Raw genomic sequence first — 23,609 nt, forward strand, 5'->3', positions numbered from 1 at the left:
CTGCTTTTTTTCTTTTGGCCCATCTTAGTTTCAGTCACTTTCATCTCTTCTTTGACAGCTCTCTTCTACTTTTTCTAGGATAAAAAGATATAATTTGTTACCATACAGAGGTATAGTGAGCCTATCTGAATTCTTTCTTGTATTACTTTTGTGTTTTCTTTCTGAATCCAATTGATTTCCTTTATTATGGCAAGCTAATTCCAGTATATATTTGAGACCTTTGTAAAAACGTTTATTCCTCATACTAACATAGTACTAGTTTTAATGGGGCTTAAAATGTCAGCTTCACATTTTAAATTTGAAGCTATTTAGCTGTAGCAAGAAGGCCTCATTGTATTTATTGTTAGCAAAGAAAAAGTAGATTCACTCCTACTTCTATAGGCCTTTTAATGATATTTCTATAGCATTCGAATTTAGGGAGCTTTCGTTATCATGATATGTCCTTGCAGTTAGGTTTTTAAAATGACTTTTGAATTTTTCTTATTGTGATAATGATAAGCAGAAAAGTGGAAGAATTTCATGTTTTCTGTTTACATGTAAGTGAGGCTTAAATAAAAATTAGATATCAACCGTTGGTTGCTTCAGGAATTTTGACCCCTGAGAAAGAACTTCCTTCCTTAAATCATTTCTTTTCCTATCCTGTAATTACTCCTTACACAGTATGTTTTCAAATAAGTGAATTTCTTATCATACTCCTTGACCATTTCCTATATTTTCCACCCATTCTTTAAGAATGTGATCTTAAATGAGTATGTATGCTATTTGTGTTGCTTAGTCTGAAATGAAAAGTAAGTTGAAATGAAGGTGGTTTTGAATTCAGTCTCAAGCTTGTGGATTTATTTATTTATTTATTTAATAATATTTTTTTATTATGTTAGTTATCATACAGTACATCCCTGGTTTCTGATATAAAGGTCAGTGATTCATTAGTTGCGTATAACACCCAGTGCACCATGCAATACGTGCCCTCCTTACTACCCATCACCAGCCTATCCCATTCCCCCACCCCCCTCCCCTCTGAAGCCCTTAGTTTGTTACTCAGAGTCCATAGTCTCTCATGCTTTGTTCCCCCTTCTGATTACCCCTCCTTTCTTTATCCCTTTCTTCTCCTACCGATCTTCCTACTTCTGTTCCATAGATGAGAGGAACCATATGATAATTGTCTTTCTCTGCTTGACTTATTTCACTTAGCATTATCTCCTCCAGTGCCGTCCATGTTGCAGCAAATGTTGAGAAATAGTTCTTTTTGATAGCTGAGTAATATTCCATTGTATATATGGACCACATCTTCTTTTTTTTTTTTAAGATTTTATTTATTTATTTGACAGAGATAGAGACAGCCAGCGAGAGAGGGAGCACAAGCAGGGGGAGTGGGAGAAGAAGAAGCAGGCTCATAGCAGAGGAGCCTGATGTGGGGCTCGATCCCATAACGCTGGGATCACGCCCTGAGCCGAAGGCAGACGCTTAACCGCTGTGCCACCCAGGCGCCCCTGGACCACATCTTCTTAATCCATTCATCTGTTGAAGGGAATCTCGGTTCTTTCCACGATTTGGCTATTGTGGACAATGCTGCTATGAACATTGGGGATGCATATGGCCCTTCTCTTCACTACGTCTGTATCTTTGGGGTACATACCCAGTAGTGCAATGGCTGGATCATAGGATAGCTCAATTTTTAACTTTTTAGGGGACCTCCACACTGTTTTCCAGAGTGGCTGTACCAACTTGCATTCCCACCAATAATGTAGGAGCTTGTGGCTTTAGATAACCCTTTTGTTTTTCAGGATTACCATTGTGTGTCCAGTGTGTGAATTATGGGTATCCACAGTATGATGATTCTGGTGATTTTGAAAGGTGGTATATGGTCTTTCAGGATCTGTATTGAGATCTCCAGTGTTATTTTACTCTTGTGCAGCAGGAACGAGTTGGTTTAAAATATTTTAGAAGTGTGCCTCAGCCTCTGATACACCTTTTGATTTGGACTTCACTTATTAAAAAAAGACATTTTTCAAACTTTATAGTGTATCTAACATATAACTGAAGTCATATACTTTATAGCTGAATGGACTTATAATGCATGATTACACAACTTCAGAACCCATTTTGTTAAATGAAATGGTGACATTTTATGCACTATTAAGCCAACTAGAATAATTTTCTTGCTCTTAGCCATAACTTCTCTGTGTCCTTATTGAAAAATTTGGGGGTGTGTTGTAGAAGGTTTTGACAGGAGAGAGTGTTTAGAAAGATATGCAGAAACAGGGCCTTTTTGTCATTATTCCATCAAGAAAAATAAGACAGATAAAACTTGTAAAATGGGAAAGTGGTTGAAGTGCCTCAATTTGTGTTATAATGCATTAAATTATATTTATTTAGTAATAGTTTGATTGAAAAAGTGAATTTTTAAATTACAGCCTTATTCCCATTTTTAAAAATATCTTACTGGTTATGAGAACATATATGAGTATATGTGTGTAATAAAATAAAACATTAACAAGTGTACTTTCAGCATTTCATGTTTTTGCCACCTTATATCTTTAAAGCAGCCAGAAACATAGTCCTGTGTTTAGTACAATACGAATAGTTTTATTTCTGTTGCTCTTTACTCAATAAACTGGGACTTAAACTAGAAAAGTAGTTTGCTGAACTTTGGGGGCAATAACCATAATATAAAACTACCCTGTATAACATAATGTGTTGTCCTGGGTTTCTTACATGTTGACAGTTTTCCTCCATTCCTTGCTGTGTAAATCTACTTGAAATTGTGTAACTTTCCTCCCTCAAAATGAACTAAATTTTTTCTTATTATATGTGAACAACAGAAAATACAAGCAAGCGAAAAGAATGTAAAAAATTATCAATGATTCCATCTATTCACAGCTATTTATTTTAACACTTTTGGGGGTATTGCTTTCAGACCCGTTTGTTTACATGTGTAAACTCATACACACATCACTTTTTTAACATGAAAAATAAGTTTTGTACTTTGCTTTTTTCACTTTACATGTTTCTGTGTCACTACATATATTTCTGAATGGTTACACTTTGTTGTATACATTCTCTGTAAGTTGTTTGTACAGTTCTCCATTATTGATCATGTAGGCTGTTTCCAAATTTTTCTTGTTAAAACAGCATGAGAAGAAACATCCTATAGCTAAATTTTTCATTCCTTTATTCAGTAGATAGTTGTTGAGTACCTGCTGTATGTCAGCCACTATATTTGGTATTAGGTTACAACAGTGAGCACAAAACACAAAGCTGCTATTCACATAGAATTAAATTCTAACAGGAGAGCAGATGTTAATCAAATAATCACGCTTCTGTATATATAATTTATAATTGAAATGGATGCTTTGGAAGAAGGAATACTCTTCTGTGAAAGAATACAGCCAAGGATCCTGACTGGGGTTAGGGAAGACCTCATTGAAGAAGTGCTGCTTGAGCTGGCAGTTAACTAATTGGAAGAGGTTGGAAAGTGCGTTGGTGTTTCACAGATGGAGATTATTTCAGACAGAATGAATGGTATTATGCAAATGTCCTGTGGCAGGAAAGTTTATAGCATATTTGTGGAACTAAAAGAAAAGAAAGCTAGTATGGCATGAATACTGAAAGCAGTGGTATATGACATCGTTAGAGATGTAGTCAGGGGCCAAGCCAAGCAGAGCCTCACAAGTGGTGTTATGGACTTTGATCTTCATTTTAAGAATGGTAGGATGCAACTGAAGGGTTTTAAACTATGAGTAATATCTGATTGCGGGGTGTACTAATTGAACAGGGAGGAGAGTAGTTTCAGAGAAATCATTTAGGAGGATGTTGCAAGTAGTTTAGGTGAGAGGTTATGATAGCTTGGATTAGGTTGGTAGTGAACATAGAAGTAGACAGATTGAAGAAATTTTTATGAAGTAAAATTGATTCTGCTTGGTGCATATTCTTAAGTATTTTTGAAGGCATAAGTTTATAGAAATGGAATTCTTGACACAAAGGGCAGATTATTTTAAAAAGCTGATGGTAGATATCAAAATGCTTTCTGGATAGATTGTTTCAGTTTACTCTCCCATTAATACTGTGTTAGAGTGCCCATTTCAATATAACTTCACCAGCAATGAGCATTAACTTTTTGGGGTTTTTTAAAATATCTATTCCAGAAAGTGAGTAGATACTTCAGTTTTTTAAATGGACATTATTTTGCCAACTATAATAACAGTATTTTTGGAATATATATGTATTATCTTATTTTGACTTTACACAGTGTGGTTTTGATTCTTAATATCCTGCCTCTAAAAGCTGAAACTAAAACAAAAAGATTTCATGGGACTGTTGCCTCAGGAACTTGAGAGAAAGAAAAATGTAAGATGATTTAGGTCAGATTAAACATGACTGGAAAATTGTGTTTTTGTTGAAATTTTTAATAATGAAACTTCTGTAAAATTAATACCAAGACTCCTACTTTTCTAAACATTGCATTACAACTCTACTTTATCATGAGTTTTGACTGAGGGCTCCAGACTATTTTAAATAAACATATTGGTAAAGAGACCAAAAGTATGTAAAGATTTTGACCACAAAGATGGAAATATTGAAATATTTATTAAATTTTGTGTAATGTATCGATAGCTTAAGAGATGAGAAATAACTGTATAGTACATCTCCTCTTGTCCCCACTGAATAACTTTTTGGCAATATGAAGATGGCTGTAGCTGGAAGTAAAAAATTAAGGGATATAAGTAGCTTTTTAAAAGCAATTTATGTAATTTCTTTTTCTCCAAGGTAGTTTGAGTTTGAAAGACACTGACCTTAGATCCAGAATAAAAGTTACATTTGCAAATATCTTCTCCCATATCATTTTGGTTTTTTGATAGTTTCCTTCTTTGTGCAAAAGCTTTTTATTTTGGTGTAGTCCCAATAGTGTAATTTTGCTTTTGTTTCCCCTGCCAGAAGAGACACATCTAGGAAAACGTTTCTGCAGCTAATGTCAAAGAAATTACTGCCGATGTTTTCTTCTAGGAATTTTATGGTTTCCTGTCTCACATTTAGGTCTTTCATCCATTTTGAATTTATTTTTGTGTATAGTGTAAGAAAGCGGTCCAGTTTCATTCTTTTGCACGTAGCTGTCCAGTTTTCCCAGCACCATTGTTGAAGAGACTGTCTTTTTCCCATTGTATATTCTTGCCTTCTTTGTCGTAGATTGATTCACCATAAAAGGGTTTATTTCTGGACTCTCTAGTTCCGTTGACCTGTCTGTTTTTGTGCCAGTAGCATACTGTTTTAATTACTACAGCTTTATAATATATCTTGAAATCTGGGATTATGATACCTCCAGTTTTGGTCTTTTTTTTTTTTTAGTTTTTATTTTAATTCCAGTTAATTAATGTACAGTGCAGTATTAGTTCCAAGTGTATAATACAGTGATTCAGCAATTCCACATATCACCCCAGTGCTCATCATGACAAGTACCCTCCCCGATCCACATCACCTCTTTTCATTCGTCTCCCCCACTCCCCTCCCTTCTGGTAACCATCAGTTTGTTTTCTCTAATTAAGAGTCTGTTTCTCTCTCTTTCTTTTTTTTTTTCTTTTTGCACATTTGTTTTGTTTCTTAAATTCCACATGAATAAAATCATATGGTATTTGTTTCTGACTGACTTTCATTACACCCTCTAGCTCCATCCATGTCATTACAAATGGCAAGATTTCATTCTTTTAATGGCTGAGGCATATTCCATTGTATATATATACTACTACTTCTTTTTCCATTCATTAATCAGTGGACAGTTGGGCTGCTTCCATAATTTGGCTATTATAAATAATGCTGCTACAAACATAGGGGTGCATGTATTCCTTTGAATTAGTGTATCTGTATTCTTTGGGCAATTACCCAGTAGCGTGATCACTGGATTGTAGGGTTGTTCTTCCTTTTCAAGATTGTTTTGGCTATTCAGGGTCTTTTGTGATTCCAAACAAATTTTAGTATTATTTGTTCTAGTTCTGTGAAAAATGTTGTTGGTATTTTGATAGGGATTGCATTAACACTGTATGTAAATTATACTTGAATAAAAGAAGTTATGTTTGTAATGTTTGCAAATTTTTCTCAAATATGTACATAATTCTACATTATTGAAATGCAGTTATATTTGAAATGACATGTTACTTACTGCTTTGTTTTCTCTCTTTCAACAGTTAAAAGATGTTGATACTCGGAAAATCATAAAAGCAATGCTTTCTTACGTGTGGCCCAAAGACAGGCCAGATCTACGAGCTAGGGTGGCCATTTCCTTGGCATTTTTGGGTGGCGCAAAGGTAAGAATAAGAGAAATTATACATTGTTTGTTGCTGTAACTAAGAAATAGTATGGCATTTTCTAATAGTGAAACTTGAGCTGATGTAAGCTACTTTGGGGGGAGCATTGTTAATTTTTAGGACCCTCATTTACATAACTATTTTATGCAATCAGAAATTATATGGTAATGTCCAGTTTATTTGTGGATCAGATTTAAGGGCCTCAACTTAATGGAATTCACTCTTGAAACCAGTGTAAGATACAGGATCATTAGTGGTAACAAAGCATAAGGAACTTTATAAAAGAATCTCCTCAAAGCCCTGGTGGCTCTTACTTAATACATATTTCTGGTAAGCTTGGTTCTCATCTCCCAGTAAATTGGAAAGAGGATGAAGACACATTTAGGCACACTGATAGCCATAAGTGGTAAACAGCAATGTGAAGGGAAATAAACAGGAAAACTTAAAAAAAAAAAAAACCACCCACAAAAACTGGGCATTTTTGTACCACTCAGTATAAGAGCCCTCTATATCTTAGCAGCCTCTTCAGTTTATCTCTGTACTATGTGTAGCACATTTTAATAAGCAGTTATAATGACTCTGAACTTTAAGGGAAAAAAACCTTATTTTTAGTTTATTCAGATTTTAAAGTCAGTGAAGTTTATATTTTTAAGTGCAACATGTAGTCTTTGGAGTCAGAATTCCTGGGCTCTGGCACTTACTAATGTTGTAACATTGGGCAAATTGCTTAGTCTTCATGCCTCAGTTTCCCAAGTTGTAAAATAAGGTAAATATACTGTTGTTATAAGGATTAAATAAATTAGCATACAAAAGGCTTGGAACAGTGTTTGGCACGTAGTAAAACATATGTATTAAAATAAAAATAAATTAATTTAGATTTCCATCAAAAATATGGGGGAAAAAGTCTGCTGAAAAGTATAAATGAGGTTTGACTACCACTCTTTTATTTAAGGGTTAATATATTGTTTTAGAATCCAGGTCATATCACTTATTTCTCCTCTATGTCATGTATGTTGCCTTTTATTTACTCATTCTTTTCCTTACTCTGAAAATAGGTTTTGAGAACTTGTCATACAAAGGACTGTTCTTGGCCCTGCAGAGTATTCAGATGTGAATAAAGCATATTTCTGGGGCACCTGGGTGGCTCAGTTGTTAAACGTCTGCCTTCGGCTCAGGGCGTGATCCCAGGGTCCTGGGATCGAGCCCTGCATTGGGCTCCCTGCTCTACTGGGAGCCTGCTTCTTCCTCTCCCACTCCCCCGGCTGTGTTCCTTCTCTCGCTGGCTGTCTCTCTCTCTGTCAAATAAATAAAATCTTTTAAAAAAAAAGCATATTTCTTCTCTCAAGTCATACAGGATAAGACAAGTTATATTTTATTGCTATGGTGCAAAGTAGGTCATAAATGATTTAAAAGAAGTACCATTCAGGGGCGCCTGGGTGGCGCAGTTGTTAAGCGTCTGCCTTCGGCTCACGGCGCGATCCCAGCATTCTGGGATCGAGCCCCACATCAGGCTCCTCTGCTGGGAGCCTGCTTCTTCCTCTCCCACTCCCCCTGCTTGTGTTCCCTCTCTCACTGGCTGTCTCTCTCTGTCAAATAAATAAATAAAATCTTAAAAAAAAAAGTACCATTCACATATTGGGTGATTTCAAAGGAAAAAGCCACCAAATGGGGAGTCTGGAAAGGTTCCACAGAGGAGGTGATGTCTGAGATAGTCTTGGATTGAGGTGGGATTGTTACAGGTATAGGAGTAACATGGACAGAATGAGAGAGGACGTATAGCGTGTGTGGAGTAGTAAATAGTTCAGCTTTGCTCTTGTGAGGGGATAATGTTTCAGAGAAACTAGAAGTAACCTTGGAAAGATAGATGGAGCTCCTAATGTGAAATACCTTAACTGTGAAACAAAAATTTAATTACATTGGAAGTAGGAACATATATTTTGAGCAGAAGAGTAGTAAAGTTAGAGCTATATTTTAGGAAATTAATCTGATCCAGTTGTATAAGATGGATTAGGGCGGTAAGAGAACTAAAGTAGGGATACCATTGATTTTCATTTCATGTATTCATTCAGCAAATATTTACTGACCAGTTATGAGGCTGATGTAATAATCTAGATGAGAAGTAATAGCACTTTGTACTGGAGTAGTGGTAGAAATGGTAATATGGAGGGAAAAGATGCCAGAGATATTGTGAGGTAACGGAAGTAGAATCAACAAGACGTAGCAATGGATCAGATATTAGAAGTAAAAGAGAGGTAGGATTCAACGTTGATGCCGAGGATAAGAGAAGAAAAATGCTTATAACAGTAGGTAGGAAGTTGGGAGGTCTTGTTTGGGAAGATGAAAATTTAGGTTTGGGGCAAGTTAAGTTTGAGATGCTAATGGAATGTTGAGACAGAGATACTTAAATGATAATATAAAATGCAAGACAAGTTTAGGAAGGAGCCCCAGGCTAGAGAGATTAAGATGTAATAGTTGGGGGAGGGGGGAGAGGTAATAGTTGAGACAGTGCAGATCAGTTGACCAAGAAATAGAGCAGAAATAGAAGATGACTACAGAGAGAACCTGTGATAAATGTGCTCCTATAGGGTAATAAACAGCAATGGAAACAGGAAAGGAGTGATTGGAAAGTAAAACTAGAATAATTCAGTCTGACTGTTCATTGTCTTTTCTTCTTTCTCGTCTGTGGGTTCTGTTGAGTACTCTCCCAATGAACCAGACCCCTTCCCTGGGAGAAGACTAAATCAAGATACTGAACAACAGACCAAGAATCCATACTTTATTCTGTTTGTTTAAGCTGAACAGAGAGGATAATATTATAAATCTAATTTTGGTAGCTAATGTTGAAATTCTTTTAACTCTTATAATTTTAGCACAGTACTGGTTGCTGAATTGTCTTTTACCTACAAATTACTTAAGGATAAAGATTATTCTGAGCTCTTGTGTGAGGCAGAATTAGCAAATTGGCCTTTATTAGCTGAATGAAAGTATTTTGCTGACAAGTTAAAGGCAGATTGTTTTCTGGACTTCGTTTTGAGTCGAAGAGAACAGGTTAGAACATGACTAATTAGGTTAGTCAAAGGGAGGAATGTTAAATAATTTGTATTAGATTTTATTTTTGGAGTGAATTTCAGTTGTTCAAAATACAGATTTCTGTTGCTTGGTGACAGGTCAATGTCAGGGTATAAAAACTAGGTCAAGGTAACTTTCTTAAGGACTGAAATACTTTTAGAAGGCTAATATTTGATTCTTCTCAATAAATACTGAGCACCAATAGGATGGATAGTGCTGTACTAGCCTCCTATAAACTAATGATAAGTAAACAGAAGTGAATATAGAAAAATCAGTCCTTAAAAAGTATGTTGGATTCCTTTTGAGTCAGGAAAAGACATAGATTACCTGATGTTATAATGATTGCATGCTTGTACTTTCAGAACATATAGAAAAACAGTTTACTTTTCACTAGACAGGAACTAGACCATAGGATAAACTTAGGAATGTATAGTAGTAGCATTTAACCATTCCTAACATCATTTTTCTAGCTTCTCTACTGTGTTTAAAAGTGATTACTCTCCCAATCTTTAAAACATGGTCATTGTTTAATTTTGGTAGTATTGCAGGTATGATTTATACTTTGCATGCAAATATGGATCGTTACCCCTTTCATTCGTTGGCTTCCTATTTTTTTTTCAACCTGATTACATGCTTTGGCATATAAGCACTTTGGACGGATCTATTCCCCTTTATACTGTGGTCTTCCCTACCTCCTCCGCATACTTGTGGGAATCTTAGGGCAGGGTTCAGGAATCTTCTCAGCTATAAATGAATGCCACCCAGCCATCTGAGCAGCATGTGGTGGTTTCACAGCAAGGCCAGAAGCATCCGTGAGGGAGAAGGAGGACAGAAAGAGAGAAATGTCAAGTGAGAAGAAGAAAAAGGGAGGAGGATTTCTGCTTAACATATGGGGCCACAGCATACCATCTGCTTACTTATTTGTCTATTAATGCTCTTTTCATTCTGAAGGTCTTAAGGCTATCATTGTCTCCAGCAAAGATTTTTTAAGATAAACTGCATTATGTAAAGATGCCTTGCAGCCCAGAGAAACCCAAGAAGGATGGGTTGGTATTTCTTCTGAATTGCAGAAATTCTATTTTTAATATGTTGGAGTCCTATATAAGATATATTTTAGGGGTTCTGCTGCCAAGAGAGAGACAGAGATAGAGACAGACAGAGATAGAACACTATTTGCCTTCAGTCCTTAAATCCTTACAAATCATATGCAGTGCCTTTTCTTACCATCCACACATATATCCTAGGAGTATCACATTTTCATTAATCAGAGGATTTTGAGATCTAAGAATTTTTTTTAATTTAACCTATTAGTATATCACATGCAGCTGTGCCAGGATTTAAGGAAAATGTAAAACATATTTACTAAAGCCATCTGTTTACATAAAATAAGTTTATTTTAATGTTATAAAAAAGTTTACTCATCTTCTCTAACCAGCACCATCTTTGGAATGACTTAGTTGACAGAGAACTTAAAGTATCAAGTACAAAAGGATATCTCAATTAAAAACCTGTTACAAATGAAAATAAGCTTTATTTAAAATTATAAAATAATTTCAAGGGAGAGGGTATTTTATAAAAATATATCCCTTTTCTTCAAGAGTGCATCTATTATATAAAGTAAGGAATAATTTTTGTGTCTTAGTCTGTTTACACTGCTATAAAAAACACCATAAACTAGGTGGTTCATAGATGGCTGTCTTTTTGTTGTAACCTACATCATGTAAGAGGTGAAAGGTCTTTGGGGACTCTTTTATAAGGGTACTAATTCCATAAGGGCCTGATCACCTCTTAAAGGCCCCACTTCCAGTATCATCACTCTGGGGGGTTAGGATTCAACATGTGAATTTGGCAGGGGGACGTTCAGATCATAGAAGTATGTATTGAGCAACATTTGTTGAGTGGCTGTTAGGTACAAGATGCTGTTCTAGGCAACTGGGAATGCAAAAATGAATAAAATGTGGGCCTTGCCTTCCCTCCTAGAGTTGCAGTGTACTGAGGGAGAAAAATACACAAATAATATATATATATATATAACATAAATATCCATAAGGGAGTCACAAATGAAGATATATGGGAGTTCCAGCAATTAGGCATTTAAGGAAGGCTTCATGGAAGAGCTAGAGTTTTCCAGTAACTACTGTCTTGACATTTGTAACTTCAGAAGATTCGTGCATTTTTTGCTTAACTTTGATTCTTTAAAAATTTTCTGAAAAACACTTTTTAAAATGAAACAATGCTACCTAAAGCCTTTTGTTGAGAAGTATGATTTATATCTTGGAATAGTTTTTTAATTAAAAGACTTTATATTTTAGAGAAGTTTTAGGCTTACCGAAAAATTGAGCAGTAAGGACAGAGAATTCCTATACATCCCCGCCCCAATCCCACTCAATTTCTTCTGTTACTAACATCTTGCATTAATATGGTACAGTTGTTACAATTGATGAACCAATTATTTAAAAATATATTATTCTTATTAGCTAAGTTCATAGTTTACATTAGGATTCACTCTTTGTGTTGGACACTTATTATAGGTTTGGGGAAATGCATAGTCTCATGTATCTACCATTGAAGTATCATACAGAAGAGTTCTACTGCCCCTAAAAATCCAGTGTATTTCACTTGGTCATCTCTCCATCCTCCCAAATCCCTGGCAACCATTGATCATTTTACTATCTCTGTTGTTTTGCCCTTTTCCATAATGTCATATAGTTGGAATCATACAATATATAGCTCTTATAGACTGGCTTTTTTCACTTAACAATATACATTTCAGAGTCATTTATGTCTTTTTTATGACTTGATAGTTCATTTATTTTTATTGCTGAAAAGCATTCCATCGTATGGACATACCATATAATGTGTATATCCATTCACCTTTTGAAAGACATTTTGGTTGCTTCCAGATTTTGGCATAAAATAAAGTTGCAATAAACATTTGTGTGCAAGATTTTTGTGTGATATAAGTTTTCAGCTCATTTGGGTAATTACTGAAGAGTGCAATTGCTTGATTATATATTAAGACTATGTTTAGTTTGTGAGAAACTGCCAAACTGTCTTCCAAAGTGGCTGTACCATTCTGCATTCCCACCAGCAGTGAATAAGAGAATTTCTGTTGCCCCACATCCTTGTCAGTATTTGCTGTTGTCAGTGTTCTGGATTTTAGTCTAATAGGCGTGTAACGCTATCTCATTTTTGTTCTAATTTGATATTGCCTAATGACGTGTTATATTGCACATGTTTTCATATGCTCTTGGTCATCTCTATATCTTCCTTGGTGAGATACCTGTTAAGTCTTTTGCCCATTTTTAAATTGGGTTGTTCATTTTCTTATTATTGAGTTTTAAAGAGTTCTTTGTGTATTTTGACTACCAGTCCTTTATCAGATAGATTTTTTGCAAATATTTTCATGCAGTCTGTGGCTTGTATTTTCCTTCTTTTAACAGTGTCTTTCACAGAAGTTTTAAAATTTAATGTAGTCCAACTTACCGGTGTTTCATGGATTGTGCCTTTAGTGTTACATCTAATGTCATTGCCAAACCAAAGGTCACTTAGATTTTATTTTAAGTTATCTTCTAGAAGTTTTATAGCTTTGTGCTTTACATTTAGGACTGTGATTCATTTGGAGTTAATTTTTGTGAAAGGCCAATGTCTAGATTTTTTTTTTGCACGTTCAGTTGTTCTAGCACCATTTTTTTGAAGACTATTTTGCCTCCATTGGGTTGCCTCTACTCCTTTGTCAAACATCAGTTGAATATATTTGTGTATATTTATCTATTTCTGGACTCTGTTCTGTTCTATTGATATAATCTTTTGCCAGTGCCACACTTAATTATTGTAGCTTTATGGTAAGACTTGTAATCAAGTAGTGTCAGTCCTCTGACATTGTTGGGTTTTTTTTCCCAATATTGTGTTGGTTATTCTGGGTCTTCTGTTTTTCTCTGTAAAGCTTAGAATCGGTTTGTCCATATCTACCAAATTGTTTGCTGGGATTTTGATTGGGACTGTATTGAATATATAGAGCAAATATAGGAACAGCTGACATCTTTATAATATTGAGTCATTCCATCCATGAACATGGAATCTGTTCATTTCGTTCTTTTTTGATTTCTTTCATCAGGGTATTATAGTTTTCCTCATATAAATCTTAGACATGCTTTGTTAGATTTATACCTAATTATATCATTTTGGGTACTAATTTAAGTGGTATTATTTTTTTAAATTTTTAATCATATATTTTTCACTGGAGATATAGAGGAAAGCAATTGACTTTTGTATATCCTGCAGCCTTGCTAGAGTTTCAGGAGGGTTTTTGTTGTTTTGTTGTTGTTGTTGTTGTTGTTGTCGTTATTGTCAGTTCTTCTGGATTTTCTACATGGATAATCATATCATCTGCAAAATGATTTTATTTCTCCTTTCCTAATATGTGTGCCTTCTATTTCCTTTTCTTACTGTATTATCTAGGACCTCCAGTACCATGTTGAACAAGAGCAGTAGGAGAGGGCATCTTTGCTTTGTTCCCAAATTTAGGGGTAAAGCATCTAGTTTCTCATCATTAAGTATGTTGTAAGCTATAGGGTTTTTTGTAGGTGTCCTTAATCAAGTTGAAGAAGTTTCTTTCTATTCTCTTCCCAGTTTCCTGAGAGTTCTTATCATGAATAGGTGTTGGATTTTGTCTAGTGCTTTTTTTTTTTTTGCCTCTATTGATACCATATGATATTTTTTCTTTAGCCTGCTGATGTGATGGATTACATTAATTGATTTTCCAATATTGAACTAGCTATGCATACCTGGAATGAATTCCACTTGGTCATGTTGTATAATTATTTTATACATTATTGGATTTGATTTGCTAATATTTTGGTGAGAATTTTTTTATCTGTAATCATGAGAGATAGTGGTCCAGAGTTTTCCTTTCTTGTGATGTCTGCCTGGTTTTGGTATTAAGGTAGTGCTGGCCTCCTAGAACAAGTTCAGAAATTTTCCCTCTATCTCTGTTTTCTGGAAGGGATGGTATTTACAAATTGAGTATTTTGCCTACTTTTCTTTTCTCCTTGTTTTGCCTTGCTAATCATATCTCCCTTTAGTGCTCTTGTCCTTTATATTCTTTCTCTCCTTCTGATCCTTTTGAGACTGGAGAGGTACACAAACAAAATTCTCTTTTACCTATTCACATTTATTGGGCCCTTCTTGGCAGCACTAGTTACAGAGTCCTTAATTATCAGAGGCTGCTGTGAAAGAGATTAATTATTGAGGAATTTAGGTATTAAAAAGGTCTGGAAGAATTGGGTTCCTCAGATAACATAGATAATACTTGCATGACCAAGAAGGGAAAAGTCACTTTAAAATCTAGAGTTTGAGACCCTCAGCAGACTGCTCATGTGGACCAGTAAATTTGGCATCATATAGATACAGCATACTTTTGGCTGTCCTTTATGGTGATTGTACTTTTTCCTTAAGTTTGTTATTTAATTTATGTCCCAAATCTTGCATTTCCTAGTTAAAATTAAACAAATTCAGTTTCCTAATTATATACCAGTTTCTGAAAATTCAAGAATTTTGAAGATTATTTATATATTTGATTCGAACTTTTGATCTAGGAAAGAAAAAAAATTGTGGTAATAAGTCCTTTTATTTCTCTTATACTTAAATTAATGGTAAATTAATGAGCATGCTGCAGTTACAGATGAAACACAACTTTTGTCACATGATTATAATCCGGTAAAAACAGTTTATCAATATTTAGAAAACAACAGGGGGATTAAACTCTGTACTGAGTCAATTTTGATTAAAGTACATTAACATTTAGCCTTAGTTTTAGACCTCTCCAGCCTATAGGGAGCCAGGTTTGGTGTGACCTGAGACACTGGCTTTATTTTTAAAATTTTACTTTTAATATACATGCAGTAAAGGGTACTCTTTTATGATTTTTAATACATGGATATATTCATGTAATTACTGCCACAGTCAGGATACAGAATAGTGCTACCACCCCAAAAATCTCTTTTGTATAACCCCTTTGTCTATATATCCTCTTCAGACCCCTAACTGCTGGATACTACTGATTTCTCCTATCTCATTATAGTTTTGTCATTTTGAGAATACCATATAAATAGAATCGTATAGTATATAACCTTTTGAGCTGGCTCTCTTAAACAACATAATGCCTTTGTCATTCATCCAAGTCACTAAGTATATCAGTAGTTCATTTTTCTTTTTATTGCTGAGGTGTATTCCATAGTATGGATGTAATATATTTATCCACTGGTGGACATTTGGTTTCTTTCCATCTTTTGGCAATTATAACTAGAGTGACTATAAATTACACTTAAGTATGGGTTTTTGTGTGAACTTGAGTTTTCATTTCTCTAGGATAAATATCTAGGAGTGGAATTTTTGGGTCATGGTTAGTGTATTTTTAACTCTATAAGAAGCCACCAAACTGTTTTCCGTAATGGTTATTTTTGTCTTCCCACCAGCAAGCAGTGTATGAGAGTTCCAGTTGCTTCACTTCCTTGCGAACACATGATATTGTCAGGCATTTAGTGGTATTTTGTGGTTTCAATATACATTTTCCTAATGGATAATGTTGTTGGATATCCTTTCATGTGCTTAGTTGCCAGCCATATATCTGCTTTGGTGAAGTGTCTGTTCAAGTGTTTTGTCCATTTTTAGTTAGGCTGTTGTTTTTACTGTTTGGTGAGTTATTTATACATTCTGGGTATGAGACCTTTCTTAGATATATAATTTGCAAATATTTTCTCCCATCTGTAGCTTTTTAAAAAATTCCCTTCGTAGTGCTTTATATAGAACAAGAGTTTTTAATTTTGATAGGTTCCAGTTTATCATTTTTTTTCTTTTATGGATTATGTTTTAGTTGTTATGTCTAAGAACTGTTTGCCTAACTCAAGGTCATTACGATTTTCTCCTGAGTTTTCTTCTAAAAGTTATATTTTTACCTTTTATGTTTATATTTATGCTCCATTTTGAGTTAATTATTGTATCCAGTTTGGTTGAAGGTTCATTGTTTTGTCCAGTTGTTCCTAACATAAAGGCTATACTCTCCCAATTGCATTTCCTTTGTATCCTATTGCTGCTGTAAAAACTTTTCACACTTGATAGCTTAAAACAACACATATGTATTATTTTGTAAAGGTCAGAAGTCTAAAATTAGGTTTCCTGGGTCAAAATAAAAGCATTTGTCAGGGCTGCGTTCCCTTCAGAGGCTCTTGGGGGAGAATCCATTTCCTTGCCTTTCTGTCTACATTCCTTGACTTGTGGCCCCTCCCTCCATCTTAAAGCCAGTAGCATCTTGAGTCTCTCTGAATCTGACTCTTGGCCTCTATAGTAAATCTTTTCTCTTGACTTTGGATCCCCCCCCACCTCCCTCTTATAAGGACCCTTTTGATAACACTTGGCCCTCCAAGTAGTTCCTAATACTCTCCCCAGCTCATATTCTTTAGTTTAATCACATGCAAAGTTTGTTTTGCTATGTAAGGTATCATCTTCGTAGGTTCTGGAGATTAGTACATTAGTACATGGAGATTTTAGGGAGCCATTATTCTCGTGTACCATAGAGAGTGTGTGTGTGTGTATCTTTTTCTGGACTTTGTTCTTGTCTGTTGATCTATATGTTTGTGTCTCTCCATTCATCAACACCACATTGACGTTATTGTTGTAGCTTTATAGTAAGGTGTAAAGATAGATAGTATGATTCTTCCAGGGATTTTTAAAATTGTTTTGGCTATTCCAGTTTCTTTGTCTGTCTATATAATTTTAGAATCTTGTCTATAGCCACAAAGAAGCCATATAGGATTTTTAAATGGATTTTAATTAAATCTCTAGACCAACTGGGGAGAATTGACATCCCTACTATGTTGAGTGTTCCAGTCAGTGAACATAGAATATCTCTCCATTTACTTAGATCTTATTTGATTTATTTCAAAGCACTTGTAGCCTTCAGCATACAGACACTGAACATGTTTGATTAGACCATTAGTTTCCAACCCTTCAGGGGAGATTTGGCACTATCTGGAGACATTTTTGATGGTCACAGTTGGGGATGAGGGTGCCACTAGCATATAGTAGGTAGATGTTAGGGACACTCCTAAGCATCCTAAAGTGCACAGAATATCTCTTCCCATAAGCAAGAATTATCTAACCCAAAATGTCTGTAGTGCTGAAGGTTGAAAAATCCTGGGTGCGGTTTATACTTAAGGATTTCTTTGGGGGGATATTGTAATTTTTTAAGATTTTATTTATTATTTGAGAGAGAGAGCATGAAAGAGCACAAACGGGGGGAGGGGCAGAAGGAGAGGGAGAAACAGACTCCCCACTGAGCAGGACCCTGGGATCATGACCTGAGCCGAGGGCAGATGCTTAACTGACTAAGCCACCTAGGCACCCAGCTATTGTAATTTTTTTTTTTAAGATTTTATTTATTTATTCGACAGAGAGAGACAGCCAGCGAGAGAGGGAACACAAGCAGGGGGAGTGGGAGAGGAAGAAGCAGGCTCATAGCGGAAGAGCCTGATGTGGGACTCGATGCGGTAACACCGGGATCACGCCCTGAGCCGAAGGCAGACGATTAACCGCTGTGCCACCCAGGCGCCCCCAGCTATTGTAATTTTTAAAAATGTTCGTTTCCAGTCATTCATTGCTAGTATATTGATACATTAATAATTATTTGCTTACGTTGGTCATTATAATTTGTTGATAATTATATTGATAATTATTGATAAATTTGGAGTTTGGCCTACCATTTTATTATTTATTTTATGCCAGTTTCCTCTTTGGTTACTCTGTTTCACCTTTCCTGCCATCTTTTGTGTTATTTAAGCATGTTTTACTCTCCCGCTTTAATTTATCTATTGTGCCTTTTAGTGTATCTATTCGTATAGTTTTGCACAGGTACTTAGTATTTCTGTTGGTTTCCTTCATTTCTGATGTTCCAGGCTTCTGACTGCTTCCATTTCCCATGTGTATGAAGAGTTTCCTTTAGCAGTTCTTTTAGAGGTCTGCCAGTGACTAATTTTTAGTTTTCCTTAATCTGAAAAGGTCTTGATATTCCTTTCATTCCTGAAGGCTAGTTTTGCTGATTAAAGGATTCTAAGTTGACAGTTCTTTTCTTTTACCATTCGAAAAATGTGCCACTTCCTGTTGGCCTCCCTGGAAATCTGGTTTCTTCAAATTGTTTTTCCCCTTATACATAATGAATTGTTTCTATCTGGCTGCTTTTAAGATTTTTAAATTTGTCTTTAGCTTTTGGAATTTTAATTATAATGTGTCTTGGTGTGAATTTCTTTGGGTTTTCCCTATTCAGGGGGTTGCTCATTTTCATGAATCTGTAGATTTATGTCTTTTGCCAGATTTGGGGAATTTTTAGTCATTATTTCTTTGAATACTTTTTCCAGCCTCACACTTTCTCTCCTAATCTTCTGAGACTCTAAAGAGGAGTGATATATCCTTTTTTTATAGTACCATAGATCCCAGAGTGTTGTACCCTCTCCCACTTTTTTAGTGTTTTCTCTCTCTTGTTCATACTCAATATATTATTTTATTGTTCTGTTTTCAAGTTGACTGATTCTTTTGTTCTCTCCATTCTGCATGGAGCCCATACAGTCTTTTTTTTCCAGTCATATTTTTTGGTTCTCGATTTTTTCATTTGGTTCTTCTTTACGTTCTCTATCTGGGGAGACATTCTGTTTTTTCATTGTTTGAAGCATGTTCATAAGTGCTCCTTAAAGCACTTTCATGATGGCTATTCTGAAATCCTCATCAGGTAGTTCTAACATTTGTGTCTGTTGATTGTATTCTTTTATTTGAAGTTGATATCTTAGTAGTCCTTGGTATAATGAGTGATTTTTTTTTATTGAAACCTTGGATATTTTGGATATTATGGTATGAGACTCTGGCTTTTTAAAAAAATCTTTTGTTTAGCAGGCCTCCTATGATACTGCTCCAGTGGGGATGAGCTGCTGCCTCATTACTTCAGGAAGGGTTAAAAGTCCAGGTTCTTGCCTTGGCTTCCATTGACTCCTAAAGGAAGCGACTCCTTATGGCTGCTGGGGGGTAGGGTGGAAGTTTAGGCTCCTCAGCAGGATGAAAGACAAGCTGCACACCAGGAGAAATATTTGCAAATTACATATCCAACAAAGGCCTTTATATCTAGAAAATATATAGAGAACTCTTAAACTCAGTATCAAAAGACAAAAACAAAAAACCAGTCCAGTTACAAAATTTGCAAAAGACATGAACAGATACTTAACCAAAAAGGATATATGAGTGGAAAATCAGAATATGAAAAGATGTTCAACATCACTGCTGTTAGGGAAACACAAATTAAAACCAGAAGATATAACTATACACTTATTAAAATAGTTTCAACATAAAGGGGTGCCTGGGTGGCTCAGTCGGTTGAACTTCTGACTCTTGATATCAGCTCAGGTCTGGTGTCAGGGTCATGAGTTCAGGCTCCACATTGGGCCCCAGTGTAGAGCCTACTTAAAAAAAATAGCTTCAAAATAAAAAATAGTGATGATATCAAATGTTGGTGAGAATGCAGAGGAATTGGATCACTCATATTTTACTGGTGGTGGGAATAGAAAATGGTACAGCCACTCAGAAAGATTATGGCAGTTTCCTAAAAAGTTCAGTATAGACTTACCATATGATTTACCCATTACTCTTGGGCATTTATCCCAGAGAAATGAAAACTTATGACCACCTGTATGAAAATTTCTACAGCGTCTTTTTATTTGTAGTCCAAAACTACAAACAACCAGATGTCCTTCAGGGGTGAATGGTTGAATAAACTTGGTACATCCATGGAAGAGTACTTAGCTATAAAAAAAATGAGCTATTGAGGGGCATCTGGGTGGTGCAGTTGGTTAAGCATCAGACTCTTGGTTTCCACTGAGGTGATATCAGGATCATGAGATCAAGCCCCATGTTGGGCTCCATGCTCAGCACAGAGTCTGCTTAAGACTCTCTCGCTCGGGGCGCCTGGGTGGCACAGCGGTTAAGCGTCTGCCTTCGGCTCAGGGCGTGGTCCCGGCGTTATGGGATCGAGCCCCACATCAGGCTCTTCCACTATGAGCCTGCTTCTTCCTCTTCCACTCCCCCTGCTTGTGTTCCCTCTCTCACTGGCTGTTTCTATCTCTGTCAAATAAATAAATAAAATCTTTAAAAAAAAAAAAAAAAAAAGACTCTCTCGCTCCCTCGCTCGCTCCCTCTGTCCCTCCTCTCCCTGCACTTGTGTGCTTTTTCTCTCTCTCAAATAAATTTTTAAAAATAAGCTATTGATACATGTATCATCCTTGATGAACCTCAGGGGCATCATGCCGAGTGAAGAAGAAGGTCAGTCTCAGAAGATTGCAAACATATATATAATATGCTCAAAATGACTAAACTATAGAGATCAAGCCCAGATTAGTGGTTGCCAGGGGACAGGGATTTAGGTGTGGGGCGAGGTGGGATGGGAGTGAATATAAAGAGGTAGCACAAGAGATTTCTTTTGTTGTGATGGAGTAGTTCTGTATCTTGATTGGAGTAGTTCTGTATCTTGATTGTGGTGATGGTTACATGGATCTGAAGATGGGATAAAATAGCATAGGACCATATAGGCAACGCATACAATCCCCACACATACATGAATATGGAAAAAACTGAGTGAGTTCTGTAGTCTAGTTAATAGTAATGTGCCAGTATACATTTTTGGTCTTGATATTGAACTACAGCTATATAAGGTGTCATCAGTAGGAGACACTGAGTGAAGGATTATGAGTCTCTTTGTACTACTTTTGCAACCTCCTTTGAGTCTGCAATTATTTCAAAAGAAAAAGTTTTAAAAATTCACATTTCTCTGAGATGGTTTAAGTGTAGTTCTTGTGAAAGCAGGGTATTAGGGAAAACCAATATTTGCCACCCCCTGTGCTCAAAATACAAGGCCAGTGCAGCAAATACACATGTACTAATAAAAACATCTATACATAATATACTCCTTTCAATTTCTTTGGTGTTTTTAAATTTCTTTCCTTTCTAAAATTACTTTTTTGGGAAAGCTGGAAGTAATCAACAGTTATTATTAGAGGTAGTCATGTTCTTAGCAGTGTGCTGCCTTTTTTCTGTCAGTAAAAATACAGGGCAGATGATACCTACATTCTTTACACATTTACAAGGATGCTCCCAAATTTGACCAAACTAACACGTTTTCAAGAAAGTAAAATAACAAAACTTTCTTGGTAATACATTAGTTTCAGTCACTACTCACCCTGGCTGTGGCAAAGATATAATAGGCTTTAAGTTATGAGAATTGTGTGCTAGCTGTAACTATCATTTTTTCTCCCACTCAAGAAGTTGTGTTAGAATGCAAGTGAGGGGATGTGGTCTTATTATACAGAAACCCTGGAATCTGGTCAAATTTTTAAAAATTACTTGTACCATACTTTATAGCTGGTTTCAACAGCACATTTGAGAGCATCTGCTTTAGGGTACAAATGAAGTAGAATGATATGGTCCCTTGCTTTATGAGCTGCTAATATGGCTATGGTATACTAGAAAAAAATTCTGAATTACAAGTCAGTCTTGGATTTTAATCCAACTCTGCTGCTTACCGGATAGGTCATTAAACCTCATGGAACCTGAGTTTCCTCAATTACAGGGTCGTCCATTGAATAGAATTGTTAATTTCATTCAGCTGTGACCTTTGTGAAAGGTACCTAGCACCATATAGGACTCTGGTAGCTGTTGTTCACAAAATGTTTGTTTTGCCACAAAAGGTTTGTGAACTGAGGTTGAGAAACCAGTATATCCATGAACATTGCACCTAGAAAGCAAATGATAAATATATAGTAAAAAAGACAAATACAGAGGTATAAACTGTGAAAAAGAGGAGTTGGAAGATGAAAAGTGCCGAATGGGCTGCAGGTCTCAGAGAAGGCATCTTGATGGAAATGGTATTCAGAGTGGTTTTTAGAAAATGGAGAGGAAGAAAGGTAAATCAGGCAGGCAGACCATTTCAGGCAGAAGCAGGAACTTGAGGTTATATGATTATATAGAAATCAAAACTGAGAAAATTATCATACGTCAAACCTGCTATTATATTCAATTTTAGAAGTTAGAAAAATTTTAAGCAATTTCTCCCATAGTGTTACATTCTTAAAAGTGTTCCAACATCTGCTGTGTATTTTAATGCTATTGTTGAACCTCCTTGGTTGCTAGGACACTTGTATACTTTACTTTGAAATGGTGATTGGTAAGATTTATGTAGCTCCTATCAGCTGTCAGCTAAACTTAGGCTTGTTGACAATATTTTTTATGTTTAACAAAGATGAATGATACAATAATGGGACATTAACAAGAGCTGGGGTTTCATTGTTTTTATTAAGCCTTATAGAATTACTTTCGGGGTGCCTGGGTGGCTCAGTCAGTTAAGTGTCTGCCTGTTGCTCAGGTCATGATCTCAGGGTCCTGGGATTGAGCCCTGCTTTGCGCTCCCTGCTCAGCAGGGAGTCTGCTTCTCCCTCTCCCTCTGCCCACCCACTCTGCTCATGCTATCTCTCTCAAATAAATAAATAAATAAAATCTTTTAAAAAAGAATTGCTTTCACATGTTATTAATGTACATGAATTTAATTTCTTTAAAGCTTTGGCAGTGTTTTTGATACTGTAACCTTGCAGAAAATGTGAAATGTGAGTGATTGAATATTTGCCTTGAATATATGAAAGCAGTATTCATATTCATATTCATATTTCTTGGTGTATTCTCGTGGAGAAATAGGTTGGTTTTTGAAAGCTTAGCTTGGTATTTAGTGGGTTTTGTTTAGTATTGGAGCAAAGGAATCTTCTTAAATTTTTATTATTGAGCTATAGTTGACATACAGTGTCGGTATTAGTTTCAGGTGTACAACAAAGTGATCCAAAAATTCTATACATTATTTCGTGCTCACCACAAAAATGTAGTAACCATACAACATTTTTACAATGTTACTGACTATATTTCCTCTGCTGTACTTTTAGTCTCCAAGACTTATTTATAACTGGAAGCTTGTACCTCTTAATTCGCTTCACCAATTTCACTCATTCCCCCATCCCTTCTCTGACCAAAGGAATCTTTTTGTGGGGCAAATAGATCTACCAGTGTTGTGGGTTGTTGTTTTTTTTTTTTTTTTTTCGTTTTCTATTTTTTTTAATTTATTTATTTTATTAAAGTTCCATGATTTCTTACTTACGTATAACACCCAGTGCA

The 23,609-nt window shown here is 35.7% G+C and overlaps 1 protein-coding gene across 7 annotated transcripts in view; it reads left to right on the forward strand.

Annotated features, from left to right (window-relative positions):
• ABCB7 (ATP binding cassette subfamily B member 7) overlaps positions 1-23,609 on the forward strand; it is a 311,206-nt gene that overhangs the window by 155,216 nt on the left and 132,381 nt on the right. For all 7 annotated transcript variants that reach the window (XR_015723486.1, XM_045803624.2, XM_087860326.1 and 4 more), the window contains one exon: positions 6,177-6,296. Coding sequence is in view for 6 of the 7 variants with exons in the window: in XM_087860326.1 (XP_087716452.1) it covers positions 6,177-6,296 (120 nt within the window). In the remaining variant the exon portion in view is untranslated. The remainder of the gene's footprint in view (positions 1-6,176; positions 6,297-23,609) is intronic.

Source organism: Ursus americanus, chromosome X (genome assembly GCF_024610735.1).
Source record: "Ursus americanus isolate L20-20 chromosome X, mUrsAme1.1.p, whole genome shotgun sequence".
In the NCBI taxonomy this organism is placed as follows: Eukaryota; Metazoa; Chordata; class Mammalia; order Carnivora; family Ursidae; genus Ursus; species Ursus americanus.